The sequence below is a fragment of the Anopheles coustani genome, chromosome 2 (assembly GCF_943734705.1).
Source record: "Anopheles coustani chromosome 2, idAnoCousDA_361_x.2, whole genome shotgun sequence".
NCBI lineage: Eukaryota > Metazoa > Arthropoda > Insecta > Diptera > Culicidae > Anopheles > Anopheles coustani.
The window spans coordinates 9062780-9083940 of NC_071289.1; the positions used below are offsets into that span (position 1 = coordinate 9062780).

A 21161-nucleotide genomic window follows, 5' to 3' on the forward strand; every position below is an offset into this window, starting at 1 on the left:
ATCGTCCAAGTAACGTGGCGAATCCTGCAGGTTGCACGCAAATAAATTTAAAGCACACTCACGGAAGCGGCTGTTATTTGTGAGATGCAATCTACTTATCGATACTACTAAGGAGTAACGCGGATTGAAGTCTTCGCTAAAACCGTTTCGATTTATCCAGGACACAAACCTACTCATTCGATTGGGTCGAGCAGTTGGGTGGTGATTAGAGGAGGGGAGGTTTTTTTTTGTGGCCTGCCAAGTGGAGGCTGTGTGTGCACGAGTAGTTAGTACTATGTAGTGCTTTTACTATACAGGATCGAGTGTAAATGGGTGTGAAAAAACGTCCAAGTGTGCTAAGGCGAGCGGGAAGAGGGGAAAAAACTTAGTTCGAGTAATTTTCCCTGTGCTCTGGTGGAAAGCCCGTACCTCCCGAGAGTTCGAGAAGAAAAACAATTTAATGAATAAGAAGAAAAGAAACCAGTACAGTGCAGAGGAGAATGAGATAGAGATATAGAGAAAGGGAGAGAAACAGAGAAAGAGAAAAACGAGCGTGAGCGGATAGCGGAAGCAGGAAGCGGCAAGGGCGCACAGGATCGCAGCAAAATCCGCTCGAGCAGCCAGAACCGACGAGCGTTGTGAAATCTTCGCGAGAATCGACCCGACGGTGCTCGCGAGTGGAAGTGTGTGCGCTTTTTCTGGTGCTCCTTGTGGTGTGGATACGGTCAGCATCAGCAGCAGCACAGGCGAAAAAGGCACTGTGCAGAAAAGACAGCCCCAAGTCCGGGGAGGCTGTGCAAGTTTTCCCAGCGGAAGCGACCAGCCGTGATCCGTGCGATTTCGGAAGATTGTTGCAAAGGCAAAATCGATCCCTTGCCACGGGTGGCCTGGGAAAGGGAAGGTTTTTTTTTGTCATATGTGAGCTCGAAGGTGTGACAGTGTTCCCTATGAAATACTGAACGGTGACCAGGCCCTGGTCAGCTTTGGCTACACCCGAACGGGTTTGCCGAAACCTACGGTGTGCGCGTTACCTACTGGCGAAGGCAGAACAAGATGTGGCTGCTGAAGAAAAACCTGCTCTGCTGGCTGCTCCTGTCAGCCATATTGGTGAAAACGGGTGAGCCTTTCTTGTGTGTGGTGTCCTCTCTGCCGTTCCGTGCAGCTCCTTCTCGTTGTGGTACGGTTGTTGCAGCAAAAATCGGGTAATCGGGGAATCGGGGTCGAGTGAAGTCGATCCCGCGTGGAAAGAAAAGTAAAACACAGAAAGGAAAAGTGCTGAGCCCACAAATGTGTCAAACCCCTTATGCGTGTACCTGTGTGTTTGTGTGTGCGTTGTCTTTGGTGAAAAGAAGGCCATGACCTTTACATGATTTTTCCCCGAGATCGCAGCAGCGCAGAACAATATCGGTGCAGAAAAGTGTGACTTCCGAGCGCACGCGGATGTGTTACAACACCATTTCCTATGGAATCATCCGCCATTGCTTTCCTTCTTCTTCATGGTCGCTTCTTCTCCGCCAATCAACCTTCTCCCCTTCTTACGGGGGCAATGTTGGGAGCTTCGGGTCGACCGCGGGAAGGTCGTTCGGAGTTCGGGATTTATTTGTTTGTTTTCCCAGTTACTCCCGAGGGGGAGGGCCTTTTCCACTCCCTCTCATCACGGATGCTCTCCACAATCATTCGCTCTCTGTAACATGCTCTTTTACTCTGGAGAAGGCAAGCTTTCGCGCGTTCTCCATCTTGGGGGAAAAGGACGAAACGGAAAACCGTGTGTGTGCGCCTTTTTCACAGCATCTGATTCTGTGCTTCACCGGCAATGTTGTTGTTGTTGGGAGAGGTGGTAGACTGGAATGGAAAAGCGCACCCAGCTGGACAGCTGATTTGCAATTGTTTACATTTTCCGGTTCGCTCGTGTTTTCCGCGTGCTGTTTTTCGCGCTTGCTTGCATTTGTGCGCACGTTGAAAAGAAGTTTTCTGTCATATTACTGCTTTCTAATAGGAGTTATCTTCAGAAAACTATATAAAAAACGAAATACAAACAACTAAAGTGTTAGTGATTATTGAGTAAAAACAAATCCCTATAATGCCGCAACAATTCTGAATCAGAATTTGGGATACTATGCCAATGAGCAAAAGAACATATTCGAGTAAAACCAAAACAAAAATTTACCCTTAGATTAACTAATAAGAAGATACCAGTACGTAGTGGATTGCTGATTACACAAAAAGAAAAACCAACGCAATTCGTTCAAAATCAATTTAATTAGTTTATCTTTTATTCAGCGTATATTTGAAGCCGATGTGTGACACTGACGGGTGAATGGAAAACACATCAAACATAATTCGTACTAGGTAAAAAGGTCGACAAACAAAACACAAACTCCTCGTGACTCAACGCCGTCTGATTCCCGTCAGCCGCGCTAAACCGCGGCTCGACTCGCTGGGAGCAACTCATCCACTCACTCGGCTCCCGAGGCGGAACCGCGGAAAAACCCTTTACCGCCGCACGGTTCGGTGCACCTGGCGGCAATAAACGAGTTAGTGACCTTTCCGGTCAAACCAATCGACGGTGCATGCATTTGCAACGAAAATACCCACGCGCCAGGATGGATCGAGGGGGCCTGGCACAGTTCCGCAAGACACACTTCGGCCTCCTCCCGGGTAGAGTCGTGTGTGTTCGACCTTTTTTTTTTTTAAGTCCGTAGGGAGAAAGGAAGGAATGGAAGGGCGGATTCAGATTGACGAAAACGTGGTCTGTTCCCATCGCCATCCGTGGCCACACGTTGGGGTAAACGTGGCGATGCGCAAACGAGCGCCGCACAAAACGACAAAACAAAAACGAGGACACTAATGGCACACACAGTGGATTTGTCACCGGTTTGGGGCAGTAGTATTTGCGCGAAGGGTTCCAATCGCACATGGGATGCACGGAGGGGACACCGAATCACGCCAAGGGGGCGCACAGGTTTCGTTAACTAACCTTAAGTAGATATTTTGGTGTCATAACCGGCGGGCAATTCCGCCATTTTCGCCAATTCTTCTCTAGACAACGCCGCCTGGAGTTCGCGGAATGGCAACGTAGTGCAAAGGATGGAGTGGGATATTTTGTTTTGAATTTGCCGACGAACATGTCGGTACGACGACCATGTGTTGGTGTCGTCTTCTTCCGTCAGTTGTGGAGTTCGCCCTCTGCGCTGCACCGTCTAGTCACGATGTCTGCCAAATTGTCCGTGTGCATACGTGGCGAACCCCGACAACTCTTCTACTACCTCCTTCTCGACATCTTCGTCACAGTCTAGCGATCCGGACTAGGGTTTGCGAATTTACGGTGACATTCCGTGTTCACCAAAGCCGACGGCGGATGAGGCGGGCTATTTCGGGACCGGTTTTGCGCGAAATCGTACGCGAAATATCTGCGCCCCGCGCGTGGTGTCGCTGCCCAAGCGTCCTCCCTCGGTGGGAATTCAGCCCGCACCCGGGTACAGTTGCATGTTTGGTGCTGGCCGCACAGTGCATTGGCTCCAACAAGTCTCGCACGTAGGCAGACAACCGGGCAGCGCGCAATGTCGCCAATGTCGGTATAAGGGTCGTAGTAACCGGCGGAACCGAAGTAGGCGGCGGCGGCTGCGTAGTGTAGTAGACCAGGCAGGCCGACGCAGGCCTACTATAGTAGCAGACCGCGTGCTGCTCGTTTGTATTTTTGATCCGTCCGCCACGCCTTCTCGTTCGAAGGAGGAGGAACCGTGGATCCGACGGAAGTAGACCGCTCGGCTAGGTTCGCTCTGGTGGCGGCTGTACAGACGGACGGCTGGCGAAAGGGTGAAGTGCTATCGTACGATACACACGCACGCACGATACGATCCGGTGGGGGCCTTCTTCTTGGGGTTTCCGTGCAGGCGAACCGTGCAGGCAACACCAGACAACATGTCTAGGGCAGACGACGTACGATCGTGTGCTTTTTTTAGTCGAAGTTGATCGCCGAGACGTGGTGGCGTGACGGACTGTTTGGACCGTTTATTTTTTGTTTTTCCCCTTTCTCAGCCGAACGGGTTTTCGTGCGTGAATTTCACGATGCACGGTGACAGATAGTGGGTAATGATCGTTTATCACCTTTCCGCGGGGAAACCAATCCCGATAGGTTGCGTGAAGATGAGGAGATCTTACGGGATTCAGGTTGTTCGATATTTGTGGCCAACTTTCGTTTGACATTTCCTTTTGCTGTTCCGCGTGTTCGGGACTTGGGAAGTTGGGTTTGGATAGGAATGCTGGTTTTGTTCGGGTACACTTGCGTGTCCTACCGAAACCAGCATCGACCAGACTACACCAGATCGACCCGCGAATGTAAAGGTGAACGGGATGACAGGCGGAAGGAAGAATATTTACGGTACTTGTTTGTTTTCGTACAGAACATTGACGTGCTCGTCAAAGTCCCGAATAAATCGGTTGTGAGCAAATCGAAATTCCTCGGTACCGTAAAAATAGACTTCGCATGGGGTGGGTTGGAGGTTGTCAATGTATTGTCAACCTGGCAGACATTCGTTCGGTTGGTCAGTTATTTGCCAATGGGAATGTTTTTGGGAATGTTCGCTCATAACATTTCTGGTCCGACCGAAAACAACAATGTAAAAATAATCGGAAAATTGTTTTGAGGGCTTACCTCACCTTTGAGAACTTTAAATTTAGGCACTCGTAGGAGGTCCACGACATGACATCGTACACAACAAGCATATCCACACCCGCGGAGGAGTTGGACCGTGGCCAGGCTTGGCCGGTGTCTGCTGGCCATCTGCAGCTCGCAACTGTTGTTTTTCGGTGGTTCAATGCAAATCATCTGTTTTGTTTTCCGCAACACACACACACACAGTTTACTGCGTCCCAACGGCAGCCGTTACTGAGGCGGACGACGAGAACGATTCCGAGTGGGACGAGGACGAGGAGTCTTCCGAGGCGGACGACGACGGAAGGGTTTACAAGAATCCCAGGAATTCGCCGTCCACCGAATGCCCGCGGGACGAGGAACAGGCGACGTTACTGGTAAGATACTGGGATGCTCCCACCAGGTACTAAGTAGTACACATAATCACTGACGTCTCCACTTTCCCCTCTCAGGGCCAGAAATGTTTGAGGAAATGTTCGTCGGACGAGGACTGCAAGAGCAAGAAGAAGAAATGTCTGTGTGATGGAGCTTGCGGTATGTCCTGCATCAAACCGGATCGCGAATGTCCCGACCTAGCGCAGCCTAGTCTGGGGTCCGTAACGCTGTCCGGGAAGCACTTTGGTTCTCGTGCCACCTACACCTGTCCCCACGGGTATCACGTGGTCGGGTTGCAGAGTCGCCTGTGTCAAGCGGACGGAAGCTGGGCTGGTAGTGAACCTGTTTGCAAGCAGAATAGTAAGTTCTAGTACTTGAGCGAATTCTCTTTAGTATTGTTGAACCACGTTTTGGTATCCCATTAGTCTACTGTCTGGAACCACCGACTATCGAGCACGCGAGACATTCGGCCCTTCCCGAGCAGGCCACGTTTGATCTGGACTCGACGGTGCAGTACCACTGCCATACCGGATATGCTACGGCCGGCTTTCCTCGAGCCAAGTGTCTGGCAGTCGACGGACAGGCTAGCTGGTACGGACCGGATATATCGTGCGAGCGTAAGTACTCTTCCTATCCAGAGGCGCTTAAAGCGGTAGAACCGTAAGAGATCTTCCGCCTCATCGAGATATCCCCTTTTGTAGCACGCTCCTGCGGACAACCACCGGATCCGGCGCATGGCTGGCATGCCGGAGAAAGCTACACGTTCGGCGGAAAGGTCACTTACCACTGTGGCGAAGGGTACGAGCTGGTCGGAAGAGCCGAACGCTACTGCCAAGCCGATGGATCGTGGACTCCGAAGGAACTGCCGACCTGTGTTCGTAAGTAGAGTATGAAGTATGCTTTCGTTTGACCATTTACAAATCTCCCGGGGGCGGTGGATCTCTGTATGAGATATTCTGTGTGCCGTAATTTCTACTCCCAATTCCATACTAGTGTTTTGGGTGATTTTGTATTCTTCCAAATCGACCATGTTGCATGTAGCACGTGTTGTTTGCATCTTAATACTAACTAATACGCCTTCTTTTTTGCCGTACTACTCGTTTGAACAACCAAGCCCAACCTGCTGCTGAATAGAAACCATTCCGCATAGAACTGATATATGGTACCAAGCGGCTGTAGGAAACGCTCGCCATCATCTTAAGACGGACTATGCACAATGGACACACATTAGCTCTTGCGAGTGTCCAGCATTGCCCATACGGATATTAGAGGGTATAACTCATTGTAGCTCTTGATAGGTTGCATCAAACTCTATGGATCAATGGAAAAATCAAAGTCTAATTAGCGGTTGAAGGGAAATTTCCTGCAATTATTGAAATGTTTTTAGGAGAAGAAGTGTTCTCCCAGGTAGTGTCTCCTTTCACTAAGAAAACAAACGACAAAATGTTGCAAGATCTATAGATTGCGGAGTCGCGTGCTCCGTAGTAGTTCGGGATTGAGGACTTCCCAGTCTCGTACAGCAGTATCATAAACTAACCTAACCTCGACCGAGAAGACAGTAGGAACCCCACAACAACCAAAGTTACCCATGCGTAGTGAAGTATTAATCTTTCTAAATTAGCATACACAAGTGAATGTGCTTCTCACTCGATCGTTTCACATTGTTGCCATTCTCATTGCTTTGCGTAACGTGTTATGCGGAGGAGATGTAAGCGTAAGCTAGTACGGTAGAGATCAAGCGAAAGCAGCCGGAGCAACGAAGGAATTATGTAGAAGAAGACAACCCCGTAGCGTAGATGGTCTCTTTGAATCTACTAGCGAACGTAGAAGTCCTGAGTGATTAAGGCACGTTAGTGGAAGAAGATAGAAAAGCATATGAAAACCACACAACTTACAGACACTAACACACCCGATACACAAAGCTAAGTAGCCGGTAAACAAATGGGTCATCGTAGCAAATAAACATGCCCGTCACATGCCGTGCGTATGGTGGCGAAACGAATCCCATCATGCTGTCACATAAATCTCGGCGCGCGATTAACACTGTACTCAAATGTGACGTTTATTTCTTGAATAAATTCATTGCCGCAATCTCTAATACTTGTTTCATTTCGTTTCATTTTGTTTAGCACGTTTGCGAGAGGGAAAGTGTTTGAAAAGTACTTTCAGTTGTCCATACGTCCTTTGAAACTTTAACGTAAATATTTGTGTTCTATATTCGATTGATTCGATCAGCACTTCCTTAGTTACTTTGCGCTCGGATGGGGGCAATTGGAAAAGTGAAAATCTCGAGTAGCTCCAGTTGTTCGTATTATGAATTTTCGTATTTTTATCGTACAGGGAAACGGTTTTCATTTGTTTCATTTATTTTATTATCCTTTTAACCATGCATTATTTATTTCTGGGCAATGAAACATTAGAAGAAGGTGTTAAACAAAATGAAGCGATTAATGTGGCGAGTATTAGTGATAAGCGGTGGTGGATTTTCGATTTCCGGCATGCTGGACGATCCAGATGCCATAGGAGATTCCCATGGGAGAAGTTCTTTCTATCAATATCAACAACCTAGCAGACCTGCGATATCCTGTAGATAGTGTACCTTGATTTTGTGTCACAGTAGGCCGTGCGTAGCATTGACACGTACACATTCTTCCTTCATCTTAATCTCTGTCTTAATCTGTCCTTTCTAAACTGCTTGGCGTTTGCGTTTCATACCCGTTTCTATGAACTAACATGTCCACCGATATGCATTCACTATCGAACAAGCACCTTCTTCTGCTATTTCATCCACATTTGTGTATTTTGTTGCTTTCTGTTTTGTTTTGTTCAGTTTTGAAACTACAATTTGGACGTACTTAAGATAAAGGGTTGACTGAAAGAAATCTGTCGCTGAGTAGAATCGATTGTAAATTGCGTACTTCAAGTTTCCTACGATTGTCATTTGAGAAGCGAACCTTGGCGAAGTGTTGTATGGATTGGACCGAAAAGGGTCACTAAATAACACCGGGTAACACCGGGACACGGATGTAATTCCAGTGGTCACCTCGGTGCAATGCCCTTCGCCGGAGAACCCACGCAACGGAAAGGCGATCTACACCAGCACCTCGTACAACTCGGTCGTGAGCTACGAGTGTCGCTATGGCTACACACTGGTCGGTGAAAGTTCCCGTCGCTGTGGAGCGGATAAGCGTTGGACTGGCACACTTCCTGCGTGTAAAGGTAAGTGAAATGTGAAGTACGCGTTCATGTTCGTCAATTGATATCAATTCAATTCGTCTCTGTAGAGATCAACTGTGGCCATCCGGGAACGCTGTACAACGGATGGTTGGAAAACATCGAGAGTGGAACAGGGCTCGGAGCGAGCATCATCTTCCGCTGCCATCCGGAGATGCTGCTGGTGGGCAACACGTCCTCGGTGTGCCAAATCGATGGCCGTTGGCGGTACCCACTACCACAGTGTCTCGCACCCTGCGTCGTTCCGTCGATCTCGCAAGGACAGGTCATCCCGATCGAGTTCGATATCGATGTCAATTCGACGACGGTGGTACCGACTGCGGGGGGAAGTGGCAGTAGCAGCACCAGCAGTTCGAAAGTAAAGCATGGCACCGTGTTGGAGGTGATCTGCGACGAACACTACGAGTTCCCGTTCTCTTCCCTCTCGCCACCGACGTGCAATAACGGCACGTGGAGCGTGATTCCTCGGTGTGCTCCGGCTCGCTGCAAGACGATGCCTAAGCCACCCAAGTTCGGCATGGTACTGGCACCGAAGACCGAGCACGGTATGCGGGCGCGGTTCAAGTGCAAGGACGGATACAACCTGACGGCACCGGGTGGGAAACCGATCCCGGATCCGAGCAACTACGTGCTCATCTGTTCGTTCGGCAACTGGACCGGCGAGATGCCGCAGTGCACGGAAGTGTACTGTCAGTTCCCGGGTTACATTCCCAACGGGAAGGTGTTGCTGGTTGGCAACATGGGCCTGTACGACTATCGCCCGTATGTGCGGAAGGTTATCAACAACAAGCAGATCATGTACGAATGCGACAAAGGGTACGTAATCGACACGGGCCCACCGGGTGCGACCTGTATTGGTGGCAAGTGGAGTCCGGTAGAGCTGCCGATCTGCATCCCTGGCCAGCATCCCCGGCTAAGGTGGAACCGTCGGCGACGATCGTTGGATCTACGGCGTCGTTTCAATCGATCCAATCATCTGAAGCAACACTACCGGTATCTTATGCGCCAGCTGGAGGAACACGACGCCTACCGGCGTGCACCTGAATACCCACCGCACGTGTTAACCAAGCGATCATCCGCGATCGGATCTGGTGCCCTGTACCGGGGACAGCTGAGACCACATAAGCGACACTACACCTTTGACGACTTTCAACGGCTGCGGGCAAAGCGTAGCCTCGAGGCTGTGGTTCGAAATGAGGCGATGGTACGTGGCGCTCATCACACCCAACCGATGGTACGTGAACGACGCGACCTATCGGAAGACGACAAGGCGTACAGCAAGTACTATGAGCGCCTCAAGACTAAGTACCGGAACTACGTGCAGAACTTACTCGGGTTCAATAAGGCACGTACGTTGCCTACGAACGACGGTATTCACGTGCAGGATGGTCGGTGGCATTCGTATCCGCCAGAATCGGACACGGACAATAACCGTAATCGGGGTGTGCAGAATGGGCGTGATGGGGATGGTCCGGAACGTTCTATCGCACCGACACACCATAGTCCAACCACTAGACGACCGAGACCGCTGGGGCGGAAGGGCAAAAACGGTAACAAGACGCGCCGACCGAAGGTTCAGCCGCCTATAACCATCCCGGACATCAACGAGCAATCACGCTATCGGTTGGACTTTATCGAGAGCGCTGAAGTCACTCCCAATCGCACCATTGCGGACCATCTGAACGAGAACGACATCTATAGCAACTACTTTCCACCGCCGCTAACCGGTCGGTATCACACGAGCTGGCAGTTTGCTTCCGAGGTTACGCCGGGCCACCATCGGCCCGAGGGAAACCAGTACCGAGGTGGTGCAGTAGGGAACGTGTACTCACATTCGCGCCGTAATCGTACCGAGCTGTTGGAGGACGAAAACCCGCGCGCCCTCATGGAGAAGTTGCAGTCACAGATTATACGAAGGCGCAAGCGTGATACGCAAGCAAAGGATCTTGGAGGTGGTGGTCAAGGTGGCCTGCACACGGTGGAGGATTCCAAGCGAGGCCAGAAGGAACGTAGCCGGAAGGCGGCCGGCTCTGGGAACGCGACCGACGCCGATGGTCTCGATCCGGCGAAGAAGGTGAAGTTCAAGGGACCTTGTGAGCCGCTGGCGAGTGAATCGTACGCTCAGCTGGAGATTGTGCGACCTGGCAAGGATCCGAATGAGACGTTTGGACCGGGTACGATCGTGCGCGTTCACTGCACGCAGGGATACGTCTCGAACATTGTCAATCCGAATGCGACGGCCAAATGTGTGCGAGGTCGCTGGAAGCCCACCAAGCCGACGTGCAGCATGAGTGAGTACTGTGTCCGGGTGGGGAGTTCCCATTTCATTTTCCACCAACGATCGAATTAACGATGTGGTGCATTCTCCCATCTCCAGAGCCCTGCTTTGTGCCGTCGACTGAGCATGGTAAATATTACGACGCCGCAGTTGATCTGACGACCCTGGACACGGTAAAGCCGACCACGGCCGCCCTCACTCCGATGGAGACGATCGAGAATGGGAAAATGATAAACTTCCAGTGTGACCATGGCTACAACACGCAGGTTCGTATCAAAAGAATCGTGCCATCTTATCGGAAAAACGGTTTCGTTATGCAACGTGTTGCCTTTCGTCTGTAGGGACCTTCTAATTTGCGATGCTGGAATGGCGATTGGGCGGTCGTTTCGTTACCGGAGTGCTTGCCCGCACCCTGCGTTCTTCCGCCGATCATGCATGCGATGTATCAGGTAAGTCCCTTAATATATTTGGAGATTCCCTGGAACTGATTTTATCTTGAGACTTTGGATGGTATATGTTAGTCGGTACTGCGGATTTGATACGGATTTCATGTGATATTTTCTGCTTCTATACTTAATTCAAACGTACTCTACGTTGCAGGGTGGATACCGGGCAGGTCTGACGATTGCGCATGGCAGTTCCGTCATGATTCAGTGCGAAAGCGGAATGGGAAACAGCGCCCCGGTGCAAATGGGTGAGCAAAGTCTTCTGGGCAGGAGAAAAACAAGGTTTTCGGTCCGCCAATGATTCTTTTGGTTCCTCACAGACTGTGCCCTTGGATCGCTGACGCCGGAAACGATCAACTGTGGGTACATTTCATCCCGGAAGTCGCGCGACGACGACTCGAGCTCCATCATCGTGCTCGATGGCAATAACGTCACCTCGTCGGAGGACGAAAACGATGGGCGTGAGTGTGGACCGCCGGGCAAGATCCACGGCTCGCTGGTGTACAAAAATGGCGAGCAGATGGACGAGGGCAGCGACGAGGGCTTCCCGTCCGGTACGGAAATCACGTTCGATTGCATCGCCTCGATCACCGGCGAGCAGACGACGTGGAAGATCATCTGCGAGGATGGCCAGTGGATTGGACGCTCGATGAATTGCGGTACGGAATAGGCATAGTTTATTCGCAACATTAACAGCAACACATCGACACAGCAACACTCGGTTAACACTTAGCGTGCACTCTTTTCTCCGGCAGAGGACGACGACCCGCTGTACCACCGGATGCCGTCGGCCAACGGGTCGTGCATGTTCCGCAACAACGAGCCGCACGTGGTAAGCTTCTACAACGACCTGGAGATACGGGAGGATATCGTGGAGTTTCCGCCGGGCACGACGATCATCTCAAGGTAAGCCGGGACTAGACCGTTACGCTCTAGTCGTACTCCGCCCCGACGGTGATGCTGATCGGGCCAGGTAGGACGTTCGTCTTGTGGTACCATTTGTTCGTGTCGAGTACAACTGGGAAGAAACAAACGGGCTTTGTAAGCGAAACTTGACCTGGCCCAGCGTTGGTGGGTGTGTCCTTACTTGTGTCTCCGGTTTGTACGACGACGGAAAGGAACTCGCACTCGTACAGACATTCCGGAGGTGGTGCCAGGATCCATTCTTTAGCACCCTTCAGCTGCGATTGCCACGAGGGCAGACGGACGTTGTCCACCTGTGAGGGTAAAATAGCAACATAGAAGGCGATGACGATGGTCTGAATTTGTACCTCAGTTAACGTCTTCTTATTGGAGGGTAACATCCCACACAAAAGAGGCTGCCTCACTTTACTTTAATTGGCTGACGATAATAGACTAAAGTGGGGGAGGTGTTGATCCACCAGGTTTTTTATTCTCAATTTAATGGATATGGCTGTTGCAGTGTTTTCTCTGCGAAGACAGTTTCCGTTATGGTCATTATAAATCGCAATTATATTTAACTAGGTTTGTGGTTTCTGTGGGTATAGACATTCTTTTAAAAAAACCGTTAAATTTACAGGTACTTTCATTTGTTCTAAATAAATTGTGGTTCTTGATAGCCTTATAACGAATAATTTATGCATAAATGTACCTAGTATTGGCACCTTTTGGTTTGTTTGAGTCCACAAAATCATATTTTACCAAAATAATCATAGTGCTTTGTTGTGGAAAAAGATTTTTAAAGTAGACGACATCGTTTGTACTTTCTTTACCTACTGTACTTCTTTCTTCAATTACATGCTTATGATTTGAATTGGTTATATTCTTCCAATTCCTTGTAGTATAAAATGAAGGCATTTTGTTCTATAACTAGATAAAACATTTAAATCTTCTGATATATCTATCTTCTTCAAACTTTTGTCATTTGCATTTGCTTCCAAACAGTCCTTCTAGTCTTTTTCATTCTAATCGATTCCCATAGACCAGTTTCATTTCTCATACTTACATGCATATGTGCTCCCAGGCCTGGTCCACCCATGAACACCCAATCGATGGCGTTGTTCTCCGAGTCGGGTGGCAGAAAGTACGGCCGATCGTAGTGCTCCCGCAGCACTTTCACGATCGTCGGATCGCAGTTGCTCCAGCCAAAGTACCACGGTTCCGTGCCCGGCTCGTAGCGTACCCGGGCCGGCGGCAGATCGAGCGCCTCCAGGATGTTCCGGAAGCCGGTGGCGTACGGAAAGAACTGGCAGCGCTCGGCATGCGGTCCACGGCCGTGTGTGTCGTACAGTCGCTGGAAAAACCAGTAATCGAATCGCTCCGGCGCCGTCCAGTTGGTGGTCGCATCGGTTACAATGACCGGACCGCCGCGGTACGCGAACCGGCGGGAAAACTCTTCCGGACTAACGTTGCTCAACCGTGGTACGGTGCTCGCCGACACCGACCGGCAGAAGTCGCACGCTTCCGGTGGCCTAAAGGCTTTCTGCAGCTGCGATGGCATGCGAACGATGCACTGTAGAAGGAAGGAGGAAGGGACTTTTTAACGAAATATCCAACGGTTAGCGGGAAAGGTGAAGATTTGGAAAGGAAATGCTCCCAAATACTTAAACGAAGCGCAGCATTAAACGTGGCTCTCGAAATCCGGATAACAATTCCGGAGGGTGCACTTCAAAGCGGAGCGGAATTTACCGACGACCGCCAAGGAACGCTCAATCAGGGCGAAATATTGTAACGAGGAAGCATTCATTACGCGAAATTAATTCCGTTTCTCATTTACATCTTCATTTGCAAACACCGACGATGCCAGCAGTAGCGCCCGCCCGGCGTGGGTCCGTTTTCCGATGGTGATAATGGCTCCGGCAATAATAACCACCAGCAGCAGCAGCACCAGCAACGGAACCGATTTCCTCGGCTTCGAGAACCGTTTTCCAATCCACCGACGAACGCCCGGTGAAACGAGGGTCAAGTAGGGCGCCAAAGGGATAGGGGTGGTTTTTCCTCCCGAACCCCCAACCGCGGTGGAAAATTCGCGACCGACAAGCAACGCGCCCAACTCGATGCCACTCGTGTCGGAATTAATTAAAAAATTCTTCATCTTTTCGTGCACTTCATCCATGGCTTTTTTTTCTGCGCGCCAAATTTATTTCGTTCGCTTGTTAAATCGTTCGTTCGGTTTTACGTTGTTACGCTCGGTTGGAGCAGGTCCTTCTCGCGGGGGGTTTTTATTTTCCTCGCACGTTTATTTGTTTGCTGCTGCAGGTACGCAGGAAGTTTTTCTCAATCGAAAATTTGATGTTTTTATTTCCGTGTGGCGCACAATCACTTCACTTCACTTTCCCGTTTGGTTTGGGTTTGCTTTTTTTTTACTTTTGTTTTGCTTTTTAATCGCCACTTTTCGCACACAATCGGGTGTCGATGATGGTTTTCGAAACTTGTTCACGCAGAGACACTCCACCTTTTCGCATTGAAGTGGGGATTTTTTCCCCCCACCGGAAACAAAGGAAAACGGTGTCCGCACGCTTTTGGGGCGAGTTGTTATTTTCGCTCTCTCTCTGCCCTCGTCACAGCTGGTCGGTTTGATTAATTTTCCACGCTCTAATTGCAAATAAGTGAACGGACGGTTTTGGACTGCGAACCGTCCAATCCCCGCGGGCTAGCTCGGCGGAATCTGTTACAGTTTTTCGGAAAATGCAAATCAACTGTGCATCCGGCCTACGGGAGCGTTTCCCGGATGGAGCCGTGTGTGTGTGTGTGTTCGATTTTTCGGCGTTCCGACACCCACGGCGTACGAGTTGGTACTGGGAAAACGGTCGATCTTGGGGACAGTTTGTTCCCGGGTGGAAAAGCAATTGAATTTATCCGCTGGAAATTCGTGCCGGCATGCACTATGGGCGTTTGACTGAAACGGAAAAAAAACATTCCCATTTAACATGTTAAGCTGTGTTTTATTTTAAAATTGTACAACATGAATAAATGTTCAAACAGAAATAATTATGTTCATGATACGAACATAAACTGGACTAGCCTCAGGCAAGCAAATGGTCCAATGTAACGTCGATAAATAATTATAGCTTTAGTCTTTAAATACTCGTCTCCTTGAAGGACACTTTGATGTCAAGAGAATCACGAGGTCCATTATTAAATTTTATTGTACACGTGTTTGGCCGCAGGCATGGAAAAATAAATGACTAGAATGTCGGTCTTTTCCCGAGTAATCATCAGATCGCACGAAACGAAAATTAATGCTTACCATATAATGATTTCCAACCTGTAAGTTCGCTTCACATTGTTGAAAAATTGTCCCTTATTTTCCGGGAAAACATCAGATCGCCCCAACCGTAAATTCATGCCTTCCATTTGATGTTGAATATTTGAAATATTTTGTTCCCTGCTTGTTGGTTTGAAAATTTTCTGACCAAATACGGCTGGACAATTGCGTTGAGTGTGCGTTTCCGAGACAGCAGCTGCAGGCGGTCGAATAGAAAAGTCCTTATCAGCACTTCAGCAGGCATTCACTCAATTGCAATCATTCGAAACAGTGTTTCCCGCGGCCTATTCCTCGTCACGAGGACTCTGTTTTTCTGCCTTTTTTTCGTTACCCGCTGCGCTCGAAGTGATAACAGTTTCGTCACGCGTCTTCGCCTGTTTCCCTTTGGCCTTTCTCACATCCCGTGCGTTGTTTTCTATATCCACTGGTTTCGGGCGCGTTATCATTGTGTTATGTGAATTTCACAGTTCCTTTTCTGTATGGCGGGTTTGCAATTTTATTTTCCGTGTTTGTGTTTGTATTTTTACCACGAAACAAGAGTTTGTTTAAATCCTTTTTGTGGTCAAAGTAAAAAAGTTCTTTAGTTATTTTTAGTATGTTCTTGGAGCTCTTTCGACTATCATTATTCTAAAAGGGGTTGATTTGTTCAGAAACTGGGTTTCAACCAATCCTTTGGCCCTCAAGAAAACTTCGCTTGGGAATCGCCGTTGGTCAGCTGTCAGGCGCAGGCGGCCGATAAGAGATTGAATAAACATCACACTTCAATTGCAAATTTACGTCCGAATGGCGTTTGATTGACGCACGCGGAATATTACGCCAACATGCGGCAGACGGAAAGTTTATCTGATTAAGAAACCGGTACCGTAACCGTAACCTCCGTGAACCCACTGGATTTGCTTTCTCCTCCTCCTCCGTTCCGGTGGGAAGGTTTTCTGATGATGAATGAAAGGAGCTGGCAGTCGCCTGGTAAAAGGGAAAATGGTAAAATGTGGAGCTGCAATGGGAAGTGAATGCGAACCGGTGAGGTTCGGCTTTGCTCCGATTGAGCATTGGGATTAAATGTCCATCGGGCTGGAAACATTAAGCTGAATGATGTTGCCCGGGCGATGGATTGGCAGCCGAATGGTGCGAGCGATGGCTCGATGGCTCGATCGCAATCTGAAGTCAACGAGGCAGCAATGATGTTTCGCCTTAAGCGAGATATTATTATTACCGGCTTCAATTGGAAATGAATCCATTTCATTTTCCCCGCCTTCGGAAGGTAATTTATTATTTGAAAGCAAACAACCGAAATGCACACTCGGTCCGTCGACGGCGGGTGTCTTGACTTGGATTTGCTAAATCCAGAACAATTGTAAGGCCTACTGCGTTAAACGAATCAAACGAAACGATGGATGAATAAATTAGAACTGATTTATTTAGATTTAGTAAGATTTATCTGTTTATTGTTTATGGGGCAAGTAATCAATTGCAAAATGTTTTAGAAGCAATTAATAGTTCAAATAAGAACACAAAAATAGGTGTAAATTACTCTAATGAAGAAAGAATCGTCTTCTTTTAGATTACAAGGAAATTCTCCTGCCCAATAAAGACAAGACTTCGTACATTCCAATGAATAATAAATACTAGTACTGACAAATCAAGCCATTCTTTTGCACTTCTTGCAGATGTGTGGACATAGGAAAGTACGCCATGATTGGAACCAGCGTGCGCACGTGCGTTCGGTCGGAGTGGAGCGGGCAGAAACCGTCGTGCTTTGGATTGAACCAGGAGAACGATTATGCAAGTGAGCATTGCGTTCAGCTTACAATATTCGCAAAATGAAAAACTGTCCATGACGCACATATACTTATCCTTCCTCGATTTCAGTGGAAAAACCTCCAACCATTTTGATACGCCACCAGAACGGACCAATCGCACAGAGCAACGACGGTAAGCTGATCGTGTATCCGGGCACAACGGTGCATCTGGAGTGCTTGTGGATGCGTCGGTTCGGCAATCCGCGGTGGAATGTTAGCCACGATTACAGGTAACATTGGCAGTGGTGGTTTGGTTTGAGAAGGTTTGAAAATGTATGTTTAAAAAATGTATGAAACAGGAAATATCCAGAAGGATGGAGCTCGGACGAAGGTCGTGATCCGCAGCTAGAGTTTCGAATCAGCATCATACACGCGGTGAAGGACGATTCCGGTAGTTTCACGTGTGTGACACCGGCTCGACACACGCACACCGTGGAAGTGGTGGTGAAGGTGAGAAAAATTTAAATTTAATAGATCATGATGTTAAAATATTTGAGTGTATCATGGCCTCAGTATGACAATAATGTAGTAATTACGATGGGGAAACTAGAGCGAATGTATAAAATAGGCTATGGACGCTATTTGAGCAGAATGTTATCAACTGCAATGTCTCTATTAATTTAAGATCTCTTTCTTAACATGTATGTTTCACTAAAACTCATCATGATTCACTTGCAGGACGTTCATTGCAACGAAATCCAGGTCCGGCGAGGGTTGTCGGCAAGCACGAGCGAAACGATGATGGGAACGCGCGTCACGTTCTCGTGCACCAACGGAAATGCACTGATCGGTACGCCGGAAATCACGTGTCTACCGAGCGGCAACTGGAGTGCGCCCTTGCCCGTCTGCGAGAGTGTCGAGTGTGGCGAGGTGCCGATACAGCCGAGCAGCAACGGGTCGGCTCCCCGGGTTGCCATCCTGTCGCGGGAGGTCGGAGGACGGGCGGCATTCTCCTGCCCACCCGGATATGGTCTTCGGGGTCCGAGTGAAGCGATCTGCCTACCAACCGGCGAGTGGGGTGGTCCGTTTCCGAGTTGCGTAGGTGAGTCCGTTTTCGAGCCGTCCAAAAAGATATGTATGTTTAAAGATCGTTTTGTTTCATTCAGAGGTCCAATGCTTCCACCCGGGGGCGCCCCAGAACGGATACGCACAAGGGACTCCACCGTATCGGGCCGGCGACGTGGTCCAGTTTAACTGCAACCCGGAGTACATGATGCAGGGTCAACCGATCATAGCCTGCCAGGACAATGGCCGCTGGTCGGGTGGACTTCCGAAGTGTAAGTTCGACCGTTCTGCTTTCCATCATCGTTGCTACATTTCCGCTCTCCTCTCCTCCCCCCGGCAGGTGTGCAAGCGTGCTCGTACCCCGGCACCGCCATCAGCGGACGCATGTCGTCGGTGAAGTTCTACTACTCGATCGGCGAAAGCATCACGTTCACGTGTGACGCCGGGCTGGAGCTGCGCGGTGCGAAGATGCTCAAGTGTCTCAAGAACGGCAAGTGGTCGAACGCCATCCCGACCTGCGTCAACCCGGACGCGCTGAACCAGCGCAGTGACGCCCGGCGACTCTTCAAGCGGGAGCAGAACTAAGGCGGGCGGGCCCAAGGACCAACGCGCCTCCCCCCCCCCAAACAAAGTATCGGTTTCGAGAGTTGATTTGTGGTGTGTGTGTGTGAAGGACGGCTCCTTCGCTGGAAGTAGGAAGGAAGTAAAGTAAAAAAAAAGAAAACAAACAACCGGGTCAGCATGGCTGACCACGAGCGTGAGCGGGAGAACGACGTAATCGGGATTTGATCTTGTTGAACTGTTGGCCGTGTTCGGGGTTTTCTTCCGTTTCCTGGACAAACCTTCTATAGCTTCTATCGGCAATCCAGGGGATTGCCCACCCCCCCCACACAAGGTACATCCATAGCCCATCGAATAGGACGTTAATGCATTGATGAACATTATTCTCATAATATACACAGGGAAGGAATTGCGATTGTTTGGGGTAGGTAGGGAGCACCAGCACCAGTTCCAAGGGTGCGCACACGATGTGGTATAGCTACTTAATAAAGGAAAAGACAAAGTATAGAGACTACCAACCATTGCATTGCGATTTCATGAACCGGTTTGAATTATAGGCGTTCTGGATGTGGGATGCAACACTGCATGTAATCGAAGGGGAGCCAATTTTCCACCGAACACTTGTGACGAGGTGGCCAACCACCGTTCGCAACATTGTTGCTGCTGTTGTGCTTAAGTAGGCAGCTTCCCTGAGGGTGCGCCGATGCAAATGGGCGCTTGTAAATCACAACCATAAGCGACCACGCATGAGAGCATCTCGTTTAAACACTGAATCATTATTACTCACAAATGAAGCAATTAAAAACCAAGCATATAAACATACATTTACCCATATCAGCCGATGCAAGGGAAGGGCGTTGCGGCAATAAGCGTTGGGGCGTAATTTAGCGAGAAAAGAGCATTGTTTTGAGTTTGTCGCAAGGAACCGGAACTGGGTGCTCTGATCGGTTAAGAACGTATTTAATGACATTGCTATCGTTTAGTTTGATTTGTTTCCGTTTCCACAGCGGGGGTTGGTTCGCCTCAGTAGGCGACGATTCTGGCGATGCGTTGCTCCAACGCGTGTTACACCGGATGTGCATTGGGCCGCCGGGGACAGCTGGGGATGATGTATTGGATAGCGTTCGGCGAAGGACACCCGTGTCATCCGTTTTAATTACAGACATTGCTGCTTCTGTTGCCGGTGCCGCTGATGATGACGATGATGATGATGATGATGATGGATTACATGCACCGGTTGCTCTGACGAGGCTTTGAAATAACTAAATTGATGCACATTTAATTGTATATCGATATCGGCGTTTGTTGGTTGATTGGTTGCGTTTGAGCCAGTTTTGCTGAATTCTATTTTGCAACAGATTGGTAGGAATCATTTGTTGTAGGTGTAATTGTTCTTTTTTTTTTCTTCCCGCGTCTTTTTCCTGGTAGCAAACTAAACGGTTAGCAACCATTTGCATATCGATTCCCTCTCCGCCCATACCGATACATCGATCGCGTTTTGAATCATTGTGTATGGTTGATTATATTTATTGGGATGCCACCGCAGGACCTCGTCTCACCGCGGCAGGAAAATGCCACCAATTGGTACGCTGATGGGTGGTATGAATAATAATAATCGACAACTGACTCCATCGCAAATGTTCCGCGATCGATTGAATCGCAAATTGAAACGACGACGAATCGTGCGTGTGTATGTGTGGTACAAGAGTGGTACAAAAAATTGCATAATTGAAATCCATCGGCACAATCAAGCTGCGCTTTATGCTTTCGCGTACCACAAACGTAACATTGATGATAATTTATGCATCACTCAATTGCAGCAAAATCATGCGTTTGGTTTGGTTTTTGCGTGTTTCTCGTCTGTTGCGTTATTCACGAATGTAACTTGGTTCGCAAATGGGGAGGGAAAATGTTTTCCGTTGGAAGGAACACGGAATAGCTTATTTTGTCAATTTTCATTAGATGGCGTTTTTTGCTGCTGTTTGTGTGTATTTTTCCTTTTTTTTATTATACACTCCCTCGTAGCACCAAATGATCATAATTTTACGCCACAATATTCAGCACAGTTATGGTGAAGTTATGCGCACAATTGACCCCGTTTGTTCGCGTTATAAATGTCAACTGTAAATAATGCAGGTGGAAATGTATTGAACATATTATATATTATATATGCATATGAATAAAAATACATATATCAATGTTTTACTATTTTGAACGAGCGTCGTTCTAATTGGTTTTGCGAATCCGAATACGAAAAGAACAATATTCGTTTTTAAAATCACAAAATAAAGTGTCAAACTACTGTTCCTTAATTAACACAGAGTTACGCACCTAATAATATGAAGTATACTCACAAGTGCAAATATAACTAAATGTTTATCCTCTCCGGTAATAAAGAATAACCACTTCTAAAGGATATTATTGTACTTTCAATTCCAGGAAGCTCATGCATCATCACAAAACATGATTGCTAACTTTCCCCGAACTAAGATCATCCCAAGCTTCTCTGCTCATTCGTACATAGAGGTTTATTGCCATCTTGTGCCCATTAGGTGACTTTTCCATTCCCCCCGGAGACGGTTCAATCGGTGCACATTCCATT

At 48.5% G+C, this 21161-nt stretch overlaps 2 protein-coding genes across 2 annotated transcripts; one reads left to right on the forward strand and one right to left on the reverse strand.

Moving 5' to 3' along the window:
- The first annotated feature begins 1032 nt into the window (after nt 1-1032).
- On the forward strand, nt 1033-20730 carry LOC131266709 (uncharacterized). The gene is made up of 18 exons (XM_058269322.1): nt 1033-1096; nt 4841-5010; nt 5086-5368; nt 5434-5625; nt 5710-5886; nt 8045-8227; nt 8293-10533; nt 10620-10786; nt 10862-10969; nt 11121-11214; nt 11287-11625; nt 11722-11872; nt 16862-16980; nt 17064-17223; nt 17293-17443; nt 17672-18035; nt 18100-18270; nt 18339-20730. The coding sequence occupies exons 1-18, from the start codon at nt 1033-1035 to the stop codon at nt 18581-18583; spliced, it is 5379 nt and encodes a 1792-aa protein (XP_058125305.1). The 3' UTR covers nt 18584-20730.
- LOC131266710 (uncharacterized) lies at nt 11759-14042 on the reverse strand. The gene is made up of 4 exons (XM_058269323.1): nt 13704-14042; nt 12933-13439; nt 12054-12183; nt 11759-11984 (listed from the first exon to the last, which is right to left on the reverse strand). Exons 1-4 carry the CDS (start codon nt 14040-14042, stop codon nt 11899-11901), a joined length of 1062 nt encoding a protein of 353 aa, XP_058125306.1. The 3' UTR covers nt 11759-11898.
- Nucleotides 20731-21161: the final 431 nt, after the last annotated feature.

Bases quoted from the DNA above. Each gene is read 5' to 3' on its own strand.
- LOC131266709 (XM_058269322.1), top strand. From the start codon at position 1,033: ATGTGGCTGCTGAAGAAAAACCTGCTCTGCTGGCTGCTCCTGTCAGCC. The intron at 5,011-5,085 runs GTAAGATACTGG...TTCCCCTCTCAG, and splicing joins AGGAACAGGCGACGTTACTG to GGCCAGAAATGTTTGAGGAA. The intron at 8,228-8,292 runs GTAAGTGAAATG...TCGTCTCTGTAG, and splicing joins CACACTTCCTGCGTGTAAAG to AGATCAACTGTGGCCATCCG.
- LOC131266710 (XM_058269323.1), bottom strand. From the start codon at position 14,042: ATGGATGAAGTGCACGAAAAGATGAAGAATTTTTTAATTAATTCCGAC. The intron at 13,440-13,703 runs GTAAATGAGAAA...TTCCTTCTACAG, and splicing joins CGGTGTTTGCAAATGAAGAT to TGCATCGTTCGCATGCCATC. The intron at 11,985-12,053 runs GTAAGGACACAC...GTTTCTTCCCAG, and splicing joins CGTACAAACCGGAGACACAA to TTGTACTCGACACGAACAAA.